The sequence below is a fragment of the Aspergillus japonicus genome (assembly GCF_003184785.1).
Source record: "Aspergillus japonicus CBS 114.51 unplaced genomic scaffold BO86scaffold_70, whole genome shotgun sequence".
In the NCBI taxonomy this organism is placed as follows: domain Eukaryota; kingdom Fungi; phylum Ascomycota; class Eurotiomycetes; order Eurotiales; family Aspergillaceae; genus Aspergillus; species Aspergillus japonicus.
This window is the reverse complement of record NW_020291707.1, coordinates 84,737-102,595: the sequence shown is the minus strand read 5'-3', so window position 1 is coordinate 102,595 and position 17,859 is coordinate 84,737. Positions and strand designations below refer to the sequence as shown.

The window sequence follows — 17,859 nt, the reverse complement described above, 5'->3', positions numbered from 1 at the left end:
CAGCCACGGCCCTTACCACCGGCCCTGATCAGGGAAGCGGCCCTCGTCACGGAAGTGGGGGTGAGGAGGAAGGCGAGGGTCGTATTCGGGGGCGCCGTGACCGCGCTCGTAGTGCTCCTCGTACATCTGGTGGGCGTTCTCCTGGGCGTGCTTCTTGGCACGGATCTTGTCGACCTCGTCCATACCCTTGGTCTCGGCAAGTCTGTCGATCTGCGAACCGACGATGCCAGCAAGAAGCTCCTTGGCGAAAGCGTGGCTAACGGGCTTGCCTGTTGGATGTCATCGCGGTTAGCATGGCAGAGGGAAGAGGGATGTAGTTAGACGAGGGACAATGCATACCCTCCTTGCGCTGGTGGTCCTCGAAGAGCTTCATGCCCTCGAAGGAAGCGGCACCGGCCAGAAGCTCGTGGGAGAACTTGGCCTCGTGGTGCTGCTCGCCGTTGTAGACCTGACGGTGAGCCTCGTTGGAATCGTCTGCAAGGCAAACGTGGTTAGTCGTGTTACCAACATGTCCATCCGATGCAGGTTACGGAAGTCAAACTGGGCAAGTAACAGGACAGGGTTAATCCCGCGATGCAACCAGATGACGGTCAGCAGCCGCATAGTAGTGACTTACCCCAGCCCCAAGCCATGGTGATTGATGGTGTAATGTGTGAAGAGGTTGTTTGAAAAGGAGGAAAGATAGTGTGTGTGAATGGAGAGAGAAAAAGAAAGCCAGAGGCAGGACGATGGACGCCTTATATACAGCCCGCTGTGCCTCAGCCAACCCACCTCAGCTAATTCAGCTCTCGTCGGCTAGGTACCCCTCTACCGCGCCCCCTGACCCACTGCTGTCGTGAAGACTAGGATAGCTGCTGGAGGCCTGCAAAACTCTCAATGTCTTGTGGGGGGAGGGATCATTGGCTGAATGGCGATGCTCAGGTATCGCCCCTCCAAGGTGGGGTGGATGGAAGGCAGATCACTCCCAGTCGCTGGTCCCCGCGCCACGTTGGTCATCCTTTCACCTCAGCGACTCGGAGGGGCAGCGTAAGCGTAGTCGATGGGTGCCGCCTGTGCGTGTAAAGCGCTTCTTTGAAGGCTGGCTGAGAGAATCAGGCCATTGGCTGCATCGCACGGCATACAGTCAGCCCGGAGGGGTCGGATAGCATGGAGTGAGCCTTCCGGGTTACGGGGCTGCGGTACGCTGTGCTCGGAAATCCGCCAGGGGTACTTTCCGTACAGCTGAGGACACGGTGGGCTTGTTTGTGAGCTGAAACATGGGTTCCAATGGTGGGAGGCCGAGGGGACAGTCAGCCACCAGAGAAAGAGGGGCGGACAGAATAATGACCCCTCCGCGTCCTTTGGTTCCGCCTGCGCCTCTGAAAATAGGTACCTAGAGAGATGCCCATGCCAATGCGGGACTAGCTGACTGATTTCGCAGGATTTCCCTTTTCCAGACCCTTCCTGTGTGCCTACATTCTAGGGATTATCCAGGGATCATCGCCTTGAAAATACGTACGTGTCCCATAATTCCCATGAATCCCATGGGTAGGACGGGCGACACCGCTGGGGGGGAGGGGCCAAGATGCAGATGGGGATTGCCTCAGCCTTAAACTCTGGGTGAGTTCCATCTGGCTGTGGATTTAGCGCCTCGGCCACAGCACTCGCCCGGGCTTGGCGAGGGCTGAGGACGAAGCCGGCTGAACCGAAGGAACACTGTGCGCCAAGAAGCTCTTGTCAAGGCTTATACCTCTGCCCTATGTTGTGCAACTCGGAGTGGCCCAAGTCAAGAAGCACAAGCACAACGGACCTTCGAGGGCTGGCCTGGATATCAGATCTAATCTTTCCCCAGATCTACTCCTATGCAGATTAGGCTGGACTCTGGAGTGTCTGGCCTTGCCTGGCGGGTAAATCTGGAAATGTCATGGTTTTGGGGCACGCGCAATGCTGCACGGAGTGGAGCACGCTCGGGGTTAATGGTTGGCTATGCGAGGTCCAGACGTGATCGTTATCCCCACAGCTAGTTGCCCGATTGATTCTACCGAAGGCTCCGCAATGTTCGATAGCCTGAGACCGGAAGTCCTGTAGCGTGCTTTTGGAGTTCGTGTCAGTCGGCTGTGATGACCTCTGAATCAGTGGCCTAAGGGAGGCGATGTGTGGCAGTGTCGGAATGTGGCTTGGGGGCCGGTGGATGGGCAGAGGAAAGACATTACGTACTGCTTCAGCTGGAGAATGTGCATCATGTCTGTTGTTGTTGCAGTCGGAGCACAGTTGTCCAGATGGTCGCTCTTGGCCTTCGTTTCAGTATGAATGGGATGGGACGTCATGCCATGCCAGACAGAAACCGTATCGAGCATAGAGAATCAACGATCATTCTCCGTTCCATCATGTCATTGCTTGATTGTCGGTCAGGTCATGAGAGACCTGCGATGACCACTGTGATCATTTCTAAGTATGATTGAGTAAGAGTGTGAGCATGAGCATGTTGAATAAAACACCTCATGTCATGATGCAAATAACCTTCTGCATGACGATAGTAAACAGTAGCGCAGCAGCAGCAGCAGCAGCAGCAGCAGCAGCAGCATATGCAGCATATGCACTGAGCCAGCCGACTAACCCGAAAGCGGCAACTAACTTACCTGCCGGCGCCGGCGCGGCGGACATGAGCTTTCCTCTGGGCAGCCAGCTCTCCTCCCACCCCTCCCCTCCATCAAACCCCTCCATCTACACAATCACCCTACCACAAACCACCACAGGTACCAACAAACAAACAACCTCTAGAATAAACAAGCAACACCGCCTCACCCAAACAGAAGAAAAAAAAAGACATCACAAACCACAATGACCACATCCACCCCACGCGCCCCCAAACCCACCGACTTCCCCTCCCACCTCACCATCACGATCACGCACCCCCCCAGCACATCCGAAAAATGCCCCAACATCCTCCTTCTCCTCCACGGCCTCGGCGACACGGCCGCCAACTTCACCGCCTTCGCGCGCGCCCTCCACCTCCCCGAAACCACCATCCTGACCCTGCAAGCCCCGCAGCCCCTCCCCTTCGACCTGGGCGGCTACCACTGGGGCGACGACGTGACCTTCACGCCGGCGGGGGAGCTGGACATGGACGCCGGATTCGCGCGGGCGGTGCGCCTGCTCGTCCACGAGGTGATCGCGGGCGTTCTCGTGCGGACGTGCGGGTATCGGTGGCGGGATGTCTTGGTGTTGGGGTTGGGGCAGGGCGGGATGGTGGGGTTGGAGGTTGCCAGTGCTGCTGCTGCTGCGGCGGCGGCGGCGGCGGCGGCTGCTGATTCTGGGGAGGACGGTGCATCATTGGGGTCTCCTCCGCAGCAGACCGAAACTGATCGCTGGTTGGCCGGGGTGGTGTCGATCGGGGCCCCGTTTCCGTTGTCCGCGGTCAAGAATACCACCACCCAGAAAAATCGGACGCCGGTGTTGGTGGTCGCGGGAAGGGATTCGGCGGCCGTGACGGAGAGCGCGGTGCGCAGGACGAAGGATCGGTTTGAGTTTGTCGAGGTCCATCGGTATGCCCGCCGCGGGGATGGGATGCCCCGGAATCGGGACGAGATGTTGCCCGTCATGCAGTTCTTGGCGAGGCGGTTGAGGAGTTGGAAGGGCGTGCCGGAGGGCAGTGTGGAAATCTCCTGAGCCCGACAAAGAAAATGGGATGTTGTACGATATTCATTTTGGTTTCATAGTGGTACAGTACATACAGGGTGAAAAGTCTAGGGTGTATCTAGTCGACCTCCTCGAGAGCATTGCGCGCTCGATCGATGGCTTGTCGCGTCTCAAGGGGAGACACCGGGACTGCCTCCTCCACGGGGCGTACGCCGCGCTGCACAATCCCACGGAGTTGGTCCTCCGTCTCGAGCAGAGCCGTGCGGCCGTCCTCGCGGGCCTCGTTCTCGAACCAGGTCCGCGCGCTTTCCCACTTGCGCTGCTGGCGACGCAGCGAGTAGATCAAACCCACCGCTGCCACCGTGCAGGTCTCGTACACAGACGCGGCAGGCCAGGAGAGATAGGTCAAGATCGACAGCGCCGAGGATAGGGTGGTGGTCGACATGCTGAACAGCACGAGTCGCTGCGCCAACGCCTGCAGTGCCGGCGCCGTCGACTCGACCAGCTTGGTCCGTCGTGTGGATATCTGCGTTGGCCAGGATGGTTCTTCGGTCGGGCTAGACCCCGGAGTGGTCTCGACCAGTCCGGCCTGCTGGAACCGGCCAGCCGTCCAGATGACCTCCCTCTCAGCCTGACGCAGAAACTTGCGATCTAGGATCTCCCCGGTAATCATGCCCACGTCATCCACGCGCCAGAAGAGCTTCCACCATGCAAGACCCTTCCAAGGCTTGCTGGCGAACCCTTCTTCCAGTGCGCCGCGGAGCTCTGTGTGCGCCTTTTCCGCCCATTCCGACACGGATCGATCCAACCCCTCCCTCACCTCCACCGGCACCAAGCCCATTTCTTGCTCCTGGGTCCTCCGTGTCTCCTCCGCGACGACTCCCGCCTCTGCCGCATCCAGCAGAGACGTGATCAGGGTGCGCAGCGAAGGATCCAGCGTACTGCCCGCCTCCGCCCGCAGCGCAGTCAGCCAATCCACCACCGGCTGGACACCACTGCTGTTCCACCCGCGTTCGTAGAGCGAGGCGTTCTGCACCGACTCTCGGAATTTGGCCAACGCCTCGTCCGCCTTATCGATGTCGACAAACGCGACCCGTCCATTGTTGTACTTCTCCGGATTGGTCACCGGCAGCTCGATCGCGCCGTAGACCGACCCCGCCTCGTTTTTGAGATCCGAGCGTGCCATCAGCCCGCTGTAGGCCAGAAATCCGTCGACGCCACTGCCGCACACGATGCTCCGGTGCACCGGGTACCGCACCATATTATGCCGTCCCGAATGCGAGGTCTGAATCGTCACCGTCGGTACCAGGAACGTATCGGCTGTGAACTTGGCATTCGCTCGGGTATCCGCGCCCAGGCTGGTGATCAGGATCTCCAGGTTGCCTTGCTTCAGGATCGGCGAGGGAACCGAGATGGTCGGGAGGAGGTCATTGGGTATGCTCTGCGAAATTGGACCGTAACTGTTTTCATCGCGGATTGGGATAGTTAGCCAATGTATTCCTTTCCTGTTCATGGTAGATTCTTTAGACAGAGACCCACCGGATCAAGAGTCCCCTCTCCAAGCCTCCAGCCCCCGCGCCCATTTCCTCCAACAAGTCCTCCCAGCTTTCCTTTCCGTTCAAGGGGTCAGCGAGTAGCAGTTTCACCAGTCTGCGCGCCGCACTGGCATCATTCAAGCCCAGCACTAAGCGATGTTAGCAAGTCGTCGCCATTGTTAATCAATTAGCAGCAGGATAGAGGGAGATGACACTGGATGAACATACCAGCCACACGAATCACAGGGGTCTCCGACTCCAGACCCCTCATTGCCAGCTGCAACCGACTGAGATTGACCTGCTCGGGCGCAACATCTTTGAGCTGGTCGAGCGTCGTGTGGAGGCCTTTCAGCCGCGGAGGGATGTTGCGGCCACCGGCATGAACGACAGGAACCGTGTTATTGAGGGGTCGCGGAGCAGGTGCGGAGGGTATCGGATGAGTGTGGGGTCGGAAATCTAGGGGCTGTGATTGTTGTGATGAGTTGGAGGAAGCAACGCCGGTGGTGCTGGTGGCACGACGCGCAAGACTGAGGGCGGTTTTGGTGTTTCGGCGCCAGGTAGAGCAGGAGGGACAGTAAAAGACCGTGGCGGAGTCTCGGCCCGCGTGCGCAAGGCTCGCTGTGAGCGAGCCGCGTAGTTTGGGAGGCATTGATGTGAATTGAAGGTTGGCAAAGAGGATGAAATGGAAGACAAAGGGAGGAAAGCCAGGCCGCCGGAGCAAGCAAGGTATCGGTGGATTGAAGTTGGTGGTTGGTCTTGGCGGGCCGGAAACCAGCCGGATAACTTCCACCACATGTAAGGTACCAAGCATGATTTCGGCGGGGTCTATTTTCCTGTTCCATTATCTAGAGATTTATGGCTAATCTCCTACGCTGGTCATACTACAATATCAAACAGCCGAAAGGCGGGGCCGGAAGATGAGAGCAGAATTCATGGTGTATCGATTCATCAACTCATAGTTCAGACGTCACGGACGCCTAGAACCGCTTGTGTGCACGAATTACATGATTTATCCCCCGTCCGCCAACTCCAGTCTTTGATACAGTGCTTGCCACCAGTGCGATCGGCCGTTTAATCCAAGGTGGTCGTCGCTAGGCAAGATCACTCGCCCGTTGGGTTCGAAGCTGTGAGTTTCGTTCAATACAAGGGTGAAGCAGTTGCACGCCTAAAATTGCAAGGAAGGATATCTGTCCATGTGTGCCACTTTCGCCGAACCGGCAGGATCTCGATAAAAATCTGTCTTGTCTGACGCTCATGCCTCCCGGGAAACGGGAGCAGCGTCTCGTTGTCGACGAGTTTTGCCCGAACCAGCCGACCTAGATAAATTAGAACCTGCCGTTCAACCTTCGGAAGGGAGCCAAACTTACATGCTGATTCTGCGAGCCACTGTGGCCAGGCCGGCATCGTTGTCGGCTTCATGCTGCGCTCGCTCGAGAGCAATGCGTCGGTCCTCTTCACTGCGTCGGATGACTTCCTCCTGAGAAGGAGGCAGGCGTTCGTTCTGCAGATCGACCTTGCGCGCATCTTCAAAGTTCGTGATGGCTTGCTTGATGCCCTCCGCACCCAACATCAAAGTACCCGCCGGAAGACGACCACCAGCCGCGGTCTTGAGCTCAGTGACTCGTTCGGATTCTTCACGGAGCACCTGGAACACACGCGAGAGACGGCCGATGGCCAGGATCTTGTTCTTGATGGCACGACGCTTGAATTCGCTGCTCTCCACATCCATCTGGGCCGCTGGAGGTGACGAGGGCGCTGTAGGTGATACAGAAGTAGGAGTCTCTTCTTCCAGCTCCTCCTTGGAGCAGGTGTTGAGGATTGCAATCAACATATCCGTGATCTTCTCACCGACGAAAGGAAGGGACCAGGTGAAGACGTCCATGAAGTTCGGCAACCAGTACGGGTGGGGGGTGCAGTTGAACTGACGGATGTTCATGACGTTGTTCTCATACTTCAAGACGGCGGCTTTGTTGTTGTAGACGTCCAGGTAGTTGGGAGCGCTGAAAATGGTCATGACACTGGGGAAGCCCGTTGTCCGGGTCTTGCGGTACATGCGATAGCCCGCGTCTTGAGCTTCGTGCGCGCGAATGATGGAAAGAAGGTTGTTTTTTTCGAGGAAAGCGCAAGCCGCAGGATATGAGAAGAAGTACGAGCAACCTCGCACGCTGTTGTGGATGAAATAGTCTCCGGTCTTCTCCTGTCCGAATTCTTCCAAGGGATCGGCCCAAAGAATATCACACATCAGGCCGTGGGTCGGAGGTTCTCTGAAACGGTCGATCTGAGGAGCGCGAGTCAGCTAGCGCCTCGCCAAATGGCCAGGAGGAAAACGTACGGCCTTGATATCCTCCAAAGTATGCAATTCAGGGCTCAAGCCACCGTGAATACACAAGAATTGCTTGTTCATGACCGCCGCCAGCGGTAGCGAGCAGAAAGATTCAATGCAAGCCTCGTAAATGCGCTCGCTGTACTTGTGCTTACACTCCAGCTTAAAGGTGAAGTAGTCCGTCAAATGTCTACATTCGTGATTACCCCGCAGTAACCAGAGAGTGTTGGGGTACCAGATCTTCAAGGCCCACAGGTAGAGCACACACTATTGCGGAGGGTCAGACCGAAGCGGCTAGCAACCGTGACAGGACGGATACTCACCTCGATACTGAAGTAACCTCGGTCGACATAGTCACCGAGGAAGAGATAGCGGGTCTCGGATGGGTCGCCACCGACTTCGAAGAGCTTCATTAGGTCGTAATATTGACCGTGGACATCACCGCACACGGTGATGGGCGCATCCATCTCCAGTAGGTTGGGTTCGGCTCTGAGCAGCTGCGTTCCAGCCTGTATGATCCATAGCGCTTGGTCTTCCGTAAGACGACCTTCCCGGTAGAAGTGCTGTTTGAGGAACTGGAGGTTGGGCTTGGAGGGGTCTTCAGGAGACCAGAACTGATCGTCCGACGGGGTGTTCAACGCCGGCGCTTGCACCTCTGGATGGTTGCCATGCGATTAGCGGGATTCTTTTCGCAAGTGAGTCGGTATATTGAGGCAGGGAACGTGGCAAACCTTTGATGACTCGCTCGAGGGTAGACACCTGAGTGCCATCTTCCATGACATGTAATGTGAAGTCGATCTCCGGGACCGGCTTCTTCTCCGTCACCGCACGCGCGATGTTGCGATCCATGGTGATTAAGGATTCGAGGCACAAAGGAGGTTGAGTCTTGGACCAGAATGAATCGCAAGCACGTTGTGCCCCGGAGGATGAAGGAAGAGGAGGGGAAAAGGGGAAGGGCGACAGGCGCGGCGGGCCAGTTGTTGGTGGTGGTGGTGGTGGTGGTGGGGGGTTAAGCGCGGGATGGGGGAATTCCCAGCCGAGACACCAGAGAAAGAGCAGAGCAAGAGGAAGAACTTGTGGCAAGACCGAACTGCAGGGATGATCTCGGGGCGAAAAGAAACCAGAAAGGTGGAGAAGAGGAACCCGATAACAGGGTCGGGAGGGAGGGAGGAGTAGAAGAGGGGGGGGGAGTTAGTGGGCAGTGGACAGTAGGCAGTGGGCACTAAAGTAGAAGATTTTTAAGGATTTAACGATCTTATATCAGATGGGGGGAGAGAAGTGGGAATTGAAGGCCTGGCCAATGCAGACAGAGACACTGCGAGAATAATAGGAGAAAGAGGGTCACTTGGGGGTTCACTCGGGGCTTAACTAGACAGAGAAACTGAGACAATGCCACCGTGCCACACGTTCGTGAATAACTAAGTAACTTAACACTGGTAGATAAGCAAGAGGGGCTAGGTATACAATTTATTATAAGGTAAGGAAAGGAAAGGAAAGGAGGGAAGAGGGAAGGCTGTCAGACGAGCTGAAACCGGGTTCTGCGCTCTCGTGTGCTTCTCTTCAAGCTGATGAGCGGCAATGGCTGATGGAGATGATGATCGATAATCACATTACGGAGTAGCAACATTGGCATTGGCATTAGGATAAATTGGATTCATTCGGCTGCAATTCGACGTCAGACCCAACAAACCGTATTGACAGGTAATAATCAGCCGCAGTCGGGGATTACCGCCCCGTGACGGTCCCTGTAATCAAGGCGGGGAACTCTCCGTCTCCAATTACTGTTGACTGTAACTATACTTTCCTCAAGCATTCAATATAACTACAACTCCTCTATTGACACATCGATGGACATCCCGCCTGCTCACTGACAACACTGACTATACACACAAATCCCAGTATCTCTCAGCATGTACGAATCCTACCGTAAGTACACCGTCCCATCCATCCTATCCTCTATCAGCATTCTGACCTCCTCAATCCAGGCCCTCATCCCCTCCTAGCCCAAGTCCCCTTGACCGTCTCCCCATTCATCAACCTCCCCACCACCGTCACCCTCCCCTACACCTACAAGTCGGTTCCATCTACCATCCCGCCCTCCGTCACCGTCGACCCCAGTAACCCGGACCTTAAACCGCGTTACGTAGTCTCCTCGAGCGGGGAGCACGCCGCTTCCCCGGAGGAGATCCTCGCCGCGTGCAACGCCCTGGAGCAGCACCTGAACAAGACCCGCCGCGACGCCGAGAAAGCCATCCGCGACTGGGAGGAGTCCATCGTGCAGCGCGACCTGGCGGAGAAGCGACGCGTGGCGCCCGGATGGCTGGACCGGGAGGAGAAACTCCTGCGGCCGATGAACGCGGTCGCCGGGTCGGGGTCACCTGAGGGAGGAGCAGCGCAGTCGAGCTTGCTGGACAGCCTGTCCGCTGCGGATCCGGGGGCGGCTGCTCTGCCATCGATGGTGCCGCGCGATGAGGGAGAGGAGCTGGATCGGGCGTTTGGGGGGTTAAATGTGAAATGAGCGGGGGGCACATCTGCCTGGGCTTGGGCTTGGGCTTGGGCTTGGGCTTGGGCTTGTTAGGCCATGAGCTTATCATGCTCATGTGACGAGGACTCTATCTCCTAGAAGATACGCGCTTCGAATTGGCGCTGTCGGTGCGCCATGGGTGCTGCGCGCGCAAGATGGGCCATGCAGAAAGGGCCCCTTGCTGGACCGCGGCACGTCAGTCCAGACGGCGAAGCCTCGCATCAACGCGCCGTCTTGTTTGAGACTGAGGCCCCAGGTACACAGCGTAGACTAGGCTGTATGTCGCGCAGTGTGCATGGGCCGAAACAAACCGAAAGAATGACTAGAATTATTCAGATTTGGGGACAGTGCAGGATTGTCATAGAAGGCAGCAGAGAGAGACAAACAATTCAAGCTACTATCAAGCTACACATCCCACTTCAGACCATCGAAGTTGCAAAAGCCCTCATAGCTATACCAAGTTAAACAGCACAGACCGATCACCCGAGCAATAAAGAACCGTATACCTCTAGACTGCCGCAACAACGCAGCAAAAGTATTGTATAGGAGAACGACGACCTCCCGAACCGGAGCTGCTCCTCAGTTCCCGCCCGCGGTTCCGCAGCCTAGTCAGTTACGTTTACGACGGCAAGCTCCCCGCCGACCCAAACTCCATCCATCACAATTTCTCTTTCTCTTCCTCATTTCTTCCCCTCCCCACCCTCACATCCCCAACCCAACTCTCCAAACAACGCCCCTCGCTCACCTCGTCACGAACTCCCCCCCCCTAAAAAAATGGAACCCCTCACCACCGCCCCCGACACAACAACCTTCACCCCGCTCGCGGAGCACCAATCCCGCACGCCCAGCTCCTTCCACACGGGCCCAGCCATCCTCTACTACCACCGCCAGGACTGCCACCTCGTGGTCCTCGAGCGCGACCTCCTCGCCAACCCGACCCTGCGCGCCTTGCAAACCAGCAGCAACACGAATGGCGCTGCCACTGACACCACCAGCATCGCTACGAGCGAAGAGGATGCATCCCCCAAGGAACTAGCGCTTCCCAACATCACCGTCTGGGTGACCTCCGAGTACGCTCCCCCTCTTTCCTTCCCAGAGACCCCCAGAAAGATTCAAAGCCTAAGCTAACTCAACATTCCCAGAAAATTCCTCCTCTACTCCCCCACCGCAAACGCAGGGCTCTCAATCCCCTACCCCTCCATCTCGCTGCACGCCATCCAACGCCTGCGTCTCCCAGCAGTCAGCCAACCAGAAGAAGAACAGCAACAGCAACAGCAACAGCAACAAGGCCTCTACATGCAGATCGCCACCCCCACCGCCGGGGGCTTCTCCGCCGACGACGACGAGGAAGAATGCACGATTCTGACGCTGGTGCCGCCTTCACAGCCGCAGCAACAACAACAACAACAACAAGAGAAGAGTGAAGAAGGGCTCGGGGCGGCGGAGACCGAAACGGAAACGGAAACGGAAACGCCCACGCAGGCGCTGTACGCGGCGGTGTCGGCGTGCTCGAATTTGCATCCGGATCCGGTGGAGCCCGGGGATGAGGAGGATGAGGATGAAGCGGAAGAAGGAGACAGTGCGTTGTTGCAGTCCGGGTTGATTGCCATGGGGAATGGGGCGGGCGGGTTGCCGCCGCCGATGGATGGGAGTTCCGGGTGGATCACGGCGGAGAACATGCATGAGTTCTTCGATGAGGAGGGGAATTGGATTGGGGGCGGGCAGGAGCCGACGTTGTCGCTGGGCCCCGGGGCGGGGACGGTGAGGCAGAGGGAGGAGGACGGTGCGGAAGCGCAGCAGGATGGTGATGTGAATGGGGAGGCAGAGAGTGAGGAGACCAAGTGGAGGAGAACGGATTAGTTGCACGATGCTTCAGGCCTCTATACAGATAGTTAAGTTATGAATTAATCTCTAGATGATAAGATTACAAGGCCCACTCCCCCGTCTTTGCATTGGCTGTACTGCTCAGCTCGTATTACATAGTTATTCTACCTACTACTGCTACTCGGACAGTGGATATCAACAGAAACGCCCGCACGCTAAGCAAAACCCGGAACCAAACGTCGAAACAAACAACCGAACATGATTTTGAGTCTCCAAGCAATGCATCGATTGGAGCGTCTACTCCTTTAAGAATCCGTCGCCGTCATACAAGCTGGCTGGGGTGGCAGCGCCAATGCCCAAGCCTACGGCCCGTCTCGTCGGAGTCTTGGGTTCTGGTCTGGATCGGTTGTTGCTCGACTTGGTCGGTGATCGATCACCAGGCCCTTGGCTTTTCGTCCTTTCGACACGCTTTGCAGCGGGCTCGTCGGGGAGTTCGGTTGCTTCCTTGACCAAAGATACTGTAGGTTTAGGCGGTGCTTTCAGCTCCAGCGGCCCATCTTCCCAGATAGAGACAATGCCCCCGGTTCGCATAATCGGAGACTTGGGTATACTTCCGGCGGGTGGGGGCCGATGTTGAGGGCGGAGTTGCCGTAGGGATTGAGGTGGCTGCTGTTTTGCGATAGCTGGATGGTTCATCTTCGGGGCGCCTGGCGGAGCTTGGCCGGCCGAATCTTGGTTCCGCGGCGATGCTGTCTGCTGGGCATCAGTCTTCGGTCGCTGGCCTGACTCAGGTGGCTTCCGTGCCGGATCTTTGCGCATGTGAGGAGGGCGAGAGGTGGTTCGTAGCGACAATTTTGCATTGTCCTCCAATGGCTGTGAAGGGCGGTAATTGTTGCGCATTTGCCGGCCCGGCTGATTACGCGGGCCCTTAACGGCCGACCGACGCGGACTGCCTGGACTTGACATGTTCTCATATGTAGATGGTGAACTGGTATGGCTGGACATCATCCAAACAGGACTATTCGCCTCGGGAGAGGGGGTATTGAGCAGACTGGTCTCAATCTTCGGAATGGGCAGGGTAGTGACAATCTCCGGCAACGAATTTTCCGCGTTGATCATGCTCATCATGCTATCCGTTGAGTCGCCTCGCGTATGCTTTTGCCTCTTTGGTGTGCCTCTGCGGGAGGCTCGACGATCTTCCGAGACATCGATTACACGCAGGCGATCATTTTGCTGAGATTGTCGAGTACTGTTGCCCGCCGAGGGACTAGATACATTTGAGGGAAGCGACACATTGGATGCTGACAGGTCGGATACCTGAGAACGGCGAAAGTCGATTTCCTCGACATCTTCTGGTTCCTCGGCAGTCGGAGAAAATACAGGTCCATTGAAGGTGACGGGGGGGTGGATCGAGATCCGGACGCAGTTTTGTCGCCGATGGCCCTTTCGTAGACTGTTTCCACTTCTCATGGCAGATGCCATTGGTGGCTTCACATGGCTGGCTAGGGACTGCGCAGAAGTCTCCGGTGTGGCTGAACCGGTCAGTCTATTTCTAGGGGCACCCTGTGTGTTGGTGTTCGTGGCATTATGAGGCCCAGCGTAGAAGGGATCGTGGCTTCTTCGTTGTTCGGTGTGCGGCGGGATTCTCTGCATTTGGCTGAAGTGCGGCAGCAAGGCCGCATTGCGACCAGCGGCGTTGAGAATAGGCGTATTACTCAGATCCAGCGGCTTGACGCTCATAGCCGAATCACGTCGAGCATGTCCCACGGAGACAGACTCACTGCGTCGTGGCGGCGGACTGCTCCGTTCCATCGAGGTAGGGCTGCGGGCCGTCAAGCTGCGACGGGGTGAAGTACGACCTGGCTCAATCCTCTGACCCTCCCAAACAGCAGAAGATGTAGGAGGGAACACAAACGGCGCTGGTACGACTGAGCTGGGTGTCACAAAGCTACGTCTGTCAAATTCCAGTCGTCCAACATCATTGGCATCGAACGGCGTAAAAGTAGGGCAAGGCGGCAGTGCTGGCGAAGTGAAGTCGCTCTCGATATTGGTTGATGTCCTTCGGCTCTCGTCGAGTATGGAGCTGTCGGCTGTCTCCAGACTCAACGAGGAGAAACAAACAGAGTCGTTCTTTGACAAGCGGAAGCGATTTGGCGGATAGGCACATGGTGGGGGAGGTACAGGCTGCTCTGGCATTGTCCCAGCCGTTTGAGCGGTGATGCTTCCGCCTCGGACTCGGGCAAAGGGGGGGTTGATCCCTTCTGGGTTATCCTCCAAGACCGGATACAGGCTTCCAGAACGTTCCCGCGAGTGCATCAAGGGCCACGCTCCGGAGATTGGGCGCATAGTGATCTCAGCTCGCGGGTATTCCTCTTCTCTCTCAGGGGTGTGCCTCGGTGTCGTCTCTGTGGGCAATTCAACCGCTCCATCAACGGCAGAGCTCGACAGACGCTCGTTCATACAGGAGACCACCGGCGATGATGAATAGCGCTTCTCGGATCTTTCTGTCAGCGGTGAGAGAGAGCTGATACGTTGTGGTCCTAGGAAGCCCTTCGACACTCGCGCAGAACGCGTAGACAAAGAACGGGACATCGGCCGACGCAAGTCGCGGCCCTTTTCATTTCGAGGGGATGAGGACTCCGAGTCTCCTGGAGATGTAGGCAGACTTTCGCGAGATGATAGCACTCCCCATTCAGATGGCTTTCCATACGGAAGTTGGCCATATTGTCTCAGCGCCGTGCCTTCTTCGCGGGAGAGTTCAGTCAATGTCTCAGCCTGGTAGTGCTGCAAGCCAAATTGACCGTGTTTGGCGTTTGCCACCGCCAGCGACAAGCGGTCATGGCGTACTCTGACCCAGATGACTGTCCCCACGACTGCCGCGACTATGAAAAGAACCGAACAGCTGACGGCTATCGCGATCACGGTGGTCAGTGGCGGCATGACTGTTTCCTTCCTGCGATTTCCTGACTAAACCCGACCGACCCTGGTTTTCTGAGCGTTCAAGGCGCGTTCACCCATTCAAAAGACCGAAGCTGGTGTTATTGGTCCGACTCTTCTCGTATCGACGACTTTGGATCCAGTCAGGGCCGAGGATGATGCTGGGAGGACGTTGGAGCAGCGTTAAGCACCCGGCAAGACAAGGGACTGCAAGCCACGAACACGCCAACACAGGACGGAGGAACAAACAGGGAACATGTTGGATAAGGAGGGGACAGAATTGGGAGGCAGGAAGGATTCGTTTGTTATGGTCACCCCGATGAGGCAGAAGAATGTGTAGAGCATAACAGTCGGAAGCGTGAGGAATGTAGCAACGGTTGGTCTTTGTCCGTCCCAGGCAAACATGCGGGCTCGACAGAGCATGTTATTCGCAGAGCACGACTCAGCTATCTACTGTTTATTGAGTATTCCAATTGCTGTGTGAGTGAGGATGCATTGGGGAACGGGCAACTGCCGCAGTTCCGGGTACCTTGCTGCTGCGAGTTAGTTGCACGATGGTTGCGGCGTAAGTGCTGCAGGGGCATTAATCAGATAGCTTGGTAGTGCGTAGCATGCTAAATGTCAGTCAGTCTTTCTTTCATTCATTCATTATTTTTTTTTTGGCTCCGTACGAAGACTTGTTGATGTAGATGGCATGAACCCCGTAGGAATCCATCCTCGTTGTATCCACTGCGGGGAAAGTCATGGTTCGACTGGCTATGTGAGCTTCCCATTGCGATGTGAGACATGGTGAGATAAGGAAAATGACAATCTGGTCTGGTCTGATCTGGTCTGAGCGAGTGATAAGTAGTTACAGGAATGAGCGGTAGTTCTCTTTGTCCAGAGCTTCCACAGTCGTGGAAGTCGTGGAAGTCGTGGATGTTGTTGTTCGCGGCGGTTGACTTGACTTTCCTGGTTTGGAAATCGGGCCGCCGTGACTGTCGGGAATCGGAGGTTGGACGCGGAGAAACCTTTGTTCCCCGCTCCCCGCCCACGACTAACTTATCCATTATGGATCCTGGATGGAGCATCAATCGATGCATTTCGAAGTCATAAATGGACATTTGTATGATATCTTCGTTCAAAGCACGGGTAAACTCCGGCGGATATTACAATCCCCATCCACTCCAATGGTGATGAAGCCCGCCGGAGCCGGTTCTCAACCATCTTCCGGCGGATCTTGTCTGCTGAGAACGTACTGTGTGTGCATGGTAACTTAGCTGTGAATCTGTTGTATACATGCCCCCACTTCAGGTTGACGGTGAGGCGAATCCCACACTAACCAATTGATGTCTGAGTTCGCCATAGCCGTCACTATGGGGACTGTATGTCTCCTCCTGCTTTTCTTGACGGGGGATGCTGCATGACTTTCATGTACATCAGATGCTACCATAGATGCCTGAACTATGTGCCGGAGCGGATACATAGAGTGCTTGCTATCATGCAAGAAGTGACAGACACAACTCACTTTCTAATCGTGCGTCTGACAATGTCATAGCGTCAGCTTCATCCCACTGTGATGATCAGTGCGTGGTCAAAGTGGATGCTGCACCTCGGTCCAACGAGCTATGAGCGGCAAAATCACTCGAAGTCTCAGAGGGCAGCGCAGCCCGCCTTCAGCTGGATCGGCGGCTCCTGAATGGGCTCTTAGCTGTCTAGCTTCATTCAACTTGCGGGTGGTCGTGCTAATGGTGCAGATGTATCTAAGCTACGGTCCAGGCATATAAATCGGCGTCCCCTCCGCCAGGGCTACACCCCGGCTTTTATTCTCCTCACCCTCGTGCTCTTCTCTCATCATTCTTCCATACCTCTTATCTTCATTTCTCCCTCCTATATCTCTCTAGACCTCTCTTTGCACTCAGGAACTACCCAGAATGGCAGCCAACCCCGTCCAGAATGGACTCTTCGTCCACGAGAACACCACCCCTCCCGCACACCCCAGCCTGATGCAGATGTTCTCCCTCAAGGGTAAAACCGCCATCGTCACCGGTGCTACGGCCGGCATTGGTTTCGCCGTGGCCAACGGTTTAGCCGAGGCCGGAGCCAACGTCGCCATCTGGTGGAATACCAACGAGAAGGCCCCGGAGAGCGCGGCGAAGATTGCTGAGAAATATGGAGTTCAGAGTGGGCACTCCCCCTCCGCAGCGCCTCAAGACAGTCAGTCCATACGTAACAAGCTGACATTCCACCAGCCAAGGCGTACAAGGTTGAAATCAACAACCCCCAAGCCGTACAAGAAGCGGTCGACCAGGTTGTGAAGGACTTCAACGGCCGACTGGACGTCTTCATCGCCAACGCCGGGGTGGCCTGGGTGAAGGGCCCGATGGTCGATGCTCCATTGGAGCACTACGAGCACGTGGTGGGCGCCGACCTGAACGGCACCTTCTACTGTGCCCGAGCAGCCGCCAGCCACTGGCGCCGACAGAAGGAACAGGGCACGGATCTGTTCGGCAACCCGCTGGAGAATTTCTCGTATGGGAGCTTTGTGGCCACCGCCTCGATGAGCGGACATATTGTCAACATCCCGCAGATGCAGGCGGCGTACAACGCTGCCAAAGCGGGGGTCATTCATCTCTGTAGGTGCTCTTCCGCATATCTTTCGGCAAGTAGATACTGACCAGCCTACAGGCAAGTCTTTAGCTGTGGAATGGGTCAGGTTCGCTCGGGCTAACAGCGTTTCCCCCGGCTACATCGCGACGGAGCTGTCCAACTTCGTCGCGGACGATACCAAGAAGATCTGGCGGGACAAGATCCCCATGGGCCGGGAGGGTCTGCCAGAGGAGTTGAAGGGCGCCTATCTGTATTTGGCCTCGGATGCGTCCAGCTACACGACGGGGGCTGATCTCGTGGTGGACGGGGGGTACTGTGCTCCGTAGGCGTTTCACTCGCATATACCTTTTTACATTGCAATGCATATGCTTCGAGTATGAGAACACCCTCGCAAAGAGTCCTTAGACAATCCACAACCGACAAATCAACCATCCCATATCGAGTGGAATCTCATCTCCAAGGTATCGTAAGAATCTCACCGCTCAAAAGCCACAAAACGACCCTCGACC

At 56.3% G+C, this 17,859-nt stretch overlaps 8 protein-coding genes across 8 annotated transcripts; 4 read left to right on the top strand and 4 right to left on the bottom strand.

The window, feature by feature from the left end:
* Positions 1 to 12: 12 nt before the first annotated feature.
* Positions 13 to 632, bottom strand: BO86DRAFT_422220 (DUF3759 domain-containing protein; the record flags this gene model as incomplete). The annotated part of the gene is made up of 3 exons (XM_025675328.1): positions 13 to 269; positions 340 to 474; positions 617 to 632. The coding sequence occupies 3 exons, from the start codon at positions 630 to 632 to the stop codon at positions 13 to 15; spliced, it is 408 nt and encodes a 135-aa protein (XP_025523548.1).
* A 2,188-nt stretch (positions 633 to 2,820) lies between these two features.
* Positions 2,821 to 3,648, top strand: BO86DRAFT_370275 (alpha/beta hydrolase; the record flags this gene model as incomplete). The annotated part of the gene is made up of 1 exon (XM_025670272.1): positions 2,821 to 3,648. One exon carries the CDS (start codon positions 2,821 to 2,823, stop codon positions 3,646 to 3,648), a length of 828 nt encoding a protein of 275 aa, XP_025523547.1.
* Positions 3,649 to 3,669: 21 nt separating this feature from the next.
* On the bottom strand, positions 3,670 to 5,837 carry BO86DRAFT_412950 (uncharacterized protein). Its single transcript, XM_025674701.1, has 3 exons — positions 5,382 to 5,837; positions 5,158 to 5,302; positions 3,670 to 5,078 (listed from the first exon to the last, which is right to left on the bottom strand). Exons 1-3 carry the CDS (start codon positions 5,800 to 5,802, stop codon positions 3,737 to 3,739), a joined length of 1,908 nt encoding a protein of 635 aa, XP_025523546.1. The 5' UTR covers positions 5,803 to 5,837; the 3' UTR covers positions 3,670 to 3,736.
* Positions 5,838 to 6,071: 234 nt separating this feature from the next.
* BO86DRAFT_214819 (serine/threonine-protein phosphatase 2B catalytic subunit) lies at positions 6,072 to 8,627 on the bottom strand. The gene is made up of 5 exons (XM_025666876.1): positions 8,208 to 8,627; positions 7,800 to 8,131; positions 7,486 to 7,743; positions 6,521 to 7,431; positions 6,072 to 6,469 (listed from the first exon to the last, which is right to left on the bottom strand). The coding sequence occupies exons 1-5, from the start codon at positions 8,323 to 8,325 to the stop codon at positions 6,406 to 6,408; spliced, it is 1,683 nt and encodes a 560-aa protein (XP_025523545.1). The 5' UTR covers positions 8,326 to 8,627; the 3' UTR covers positions 6,072 to 6,405.
* Positions 8,628 to 9,206: 579 nt separating this feature from the next.
* On the top strand, positions 9,207 to 10,405 carry BO86DRAFT_412948 (uncharacterized protein). The gene is made up of 2 exons (XM_025674700.1): positions 9,207 to 9,402; positions 9,462 to 10,405. Exons 1-2 carry the CDS (start codon positions 9,387 to 9,389, stop codon positions 9,992 to 9,994), a joined length of 549 nt encoding a protein of 182 aa, XP_025523544.1. The 5' UTR covers positions 9,207 to 9,386; the 3' UTR covers positions 9,995 to 10,405.
* A 260-nt stretch (positions 10,406 to 10,665) lies between these two features.
* Positions 10,666 to 11,928, top strand: BO86DRAFT_459029 (uncharacterized protein). Its single transcript, XM_025677328.1, has 2 exons — positions 10,666 to 11,070; positions 11,143 to 11,928. Exons 1-2 carry the CDS (start codon positions 10,775 to 10,777, stop codon positions 11,858 to 11,860), a joined length of 1,014 nt encoding a protein of 337 aa, XP_025523543.1. The 5' UTR covers positions 10,666 to 10,774; the 3' UTR covers positions 11,861 to 11,928.
* A 62-nt stretch (positions 11,929 to 11,990) lies between these two features.
* BO86DRAFT_214803 (uncharacterized protein) lies at positions 11,991 to 14,854 on the bottom strand. Its single transcript, XM_025666875.1, has one exon. It carries the CDS (start codon positions 14,762 to 14,764, stop codon positions 12,122 to 12,124), a length of 2,643 nt encoding a protein of 880 aa, XP_025523542.1. The 5' UTR covers positions 14,765 to 14,854; the 3' UTR covers positions 11,991 to 12,121.
* Positions 14,855 to 16,674: 1,820 nt separating this feature from the next.
* BO86DRAFT_422213 (putative carbonyl reductase) lies at positions 16,675 to 17,676 on the top strand (the record flags this gene model as incomplete). Its single annotated transcript, XM_025675327.1, has 3 exons — positions 16,675 to 16,924; positions 16,993 to 17,376; positions 17,429 to 17,676. The coding sequence occupies 3 exons, from the start codon at positions 16,675 to 16,677 to the stop codon at positions 17,674 to 17,676; spliced, it is 882 nt and encodes a 293-aa protein (XP_025523541.1).
* Positions 17,677 to 17,859: the final 183 nt, after the last annotated feature.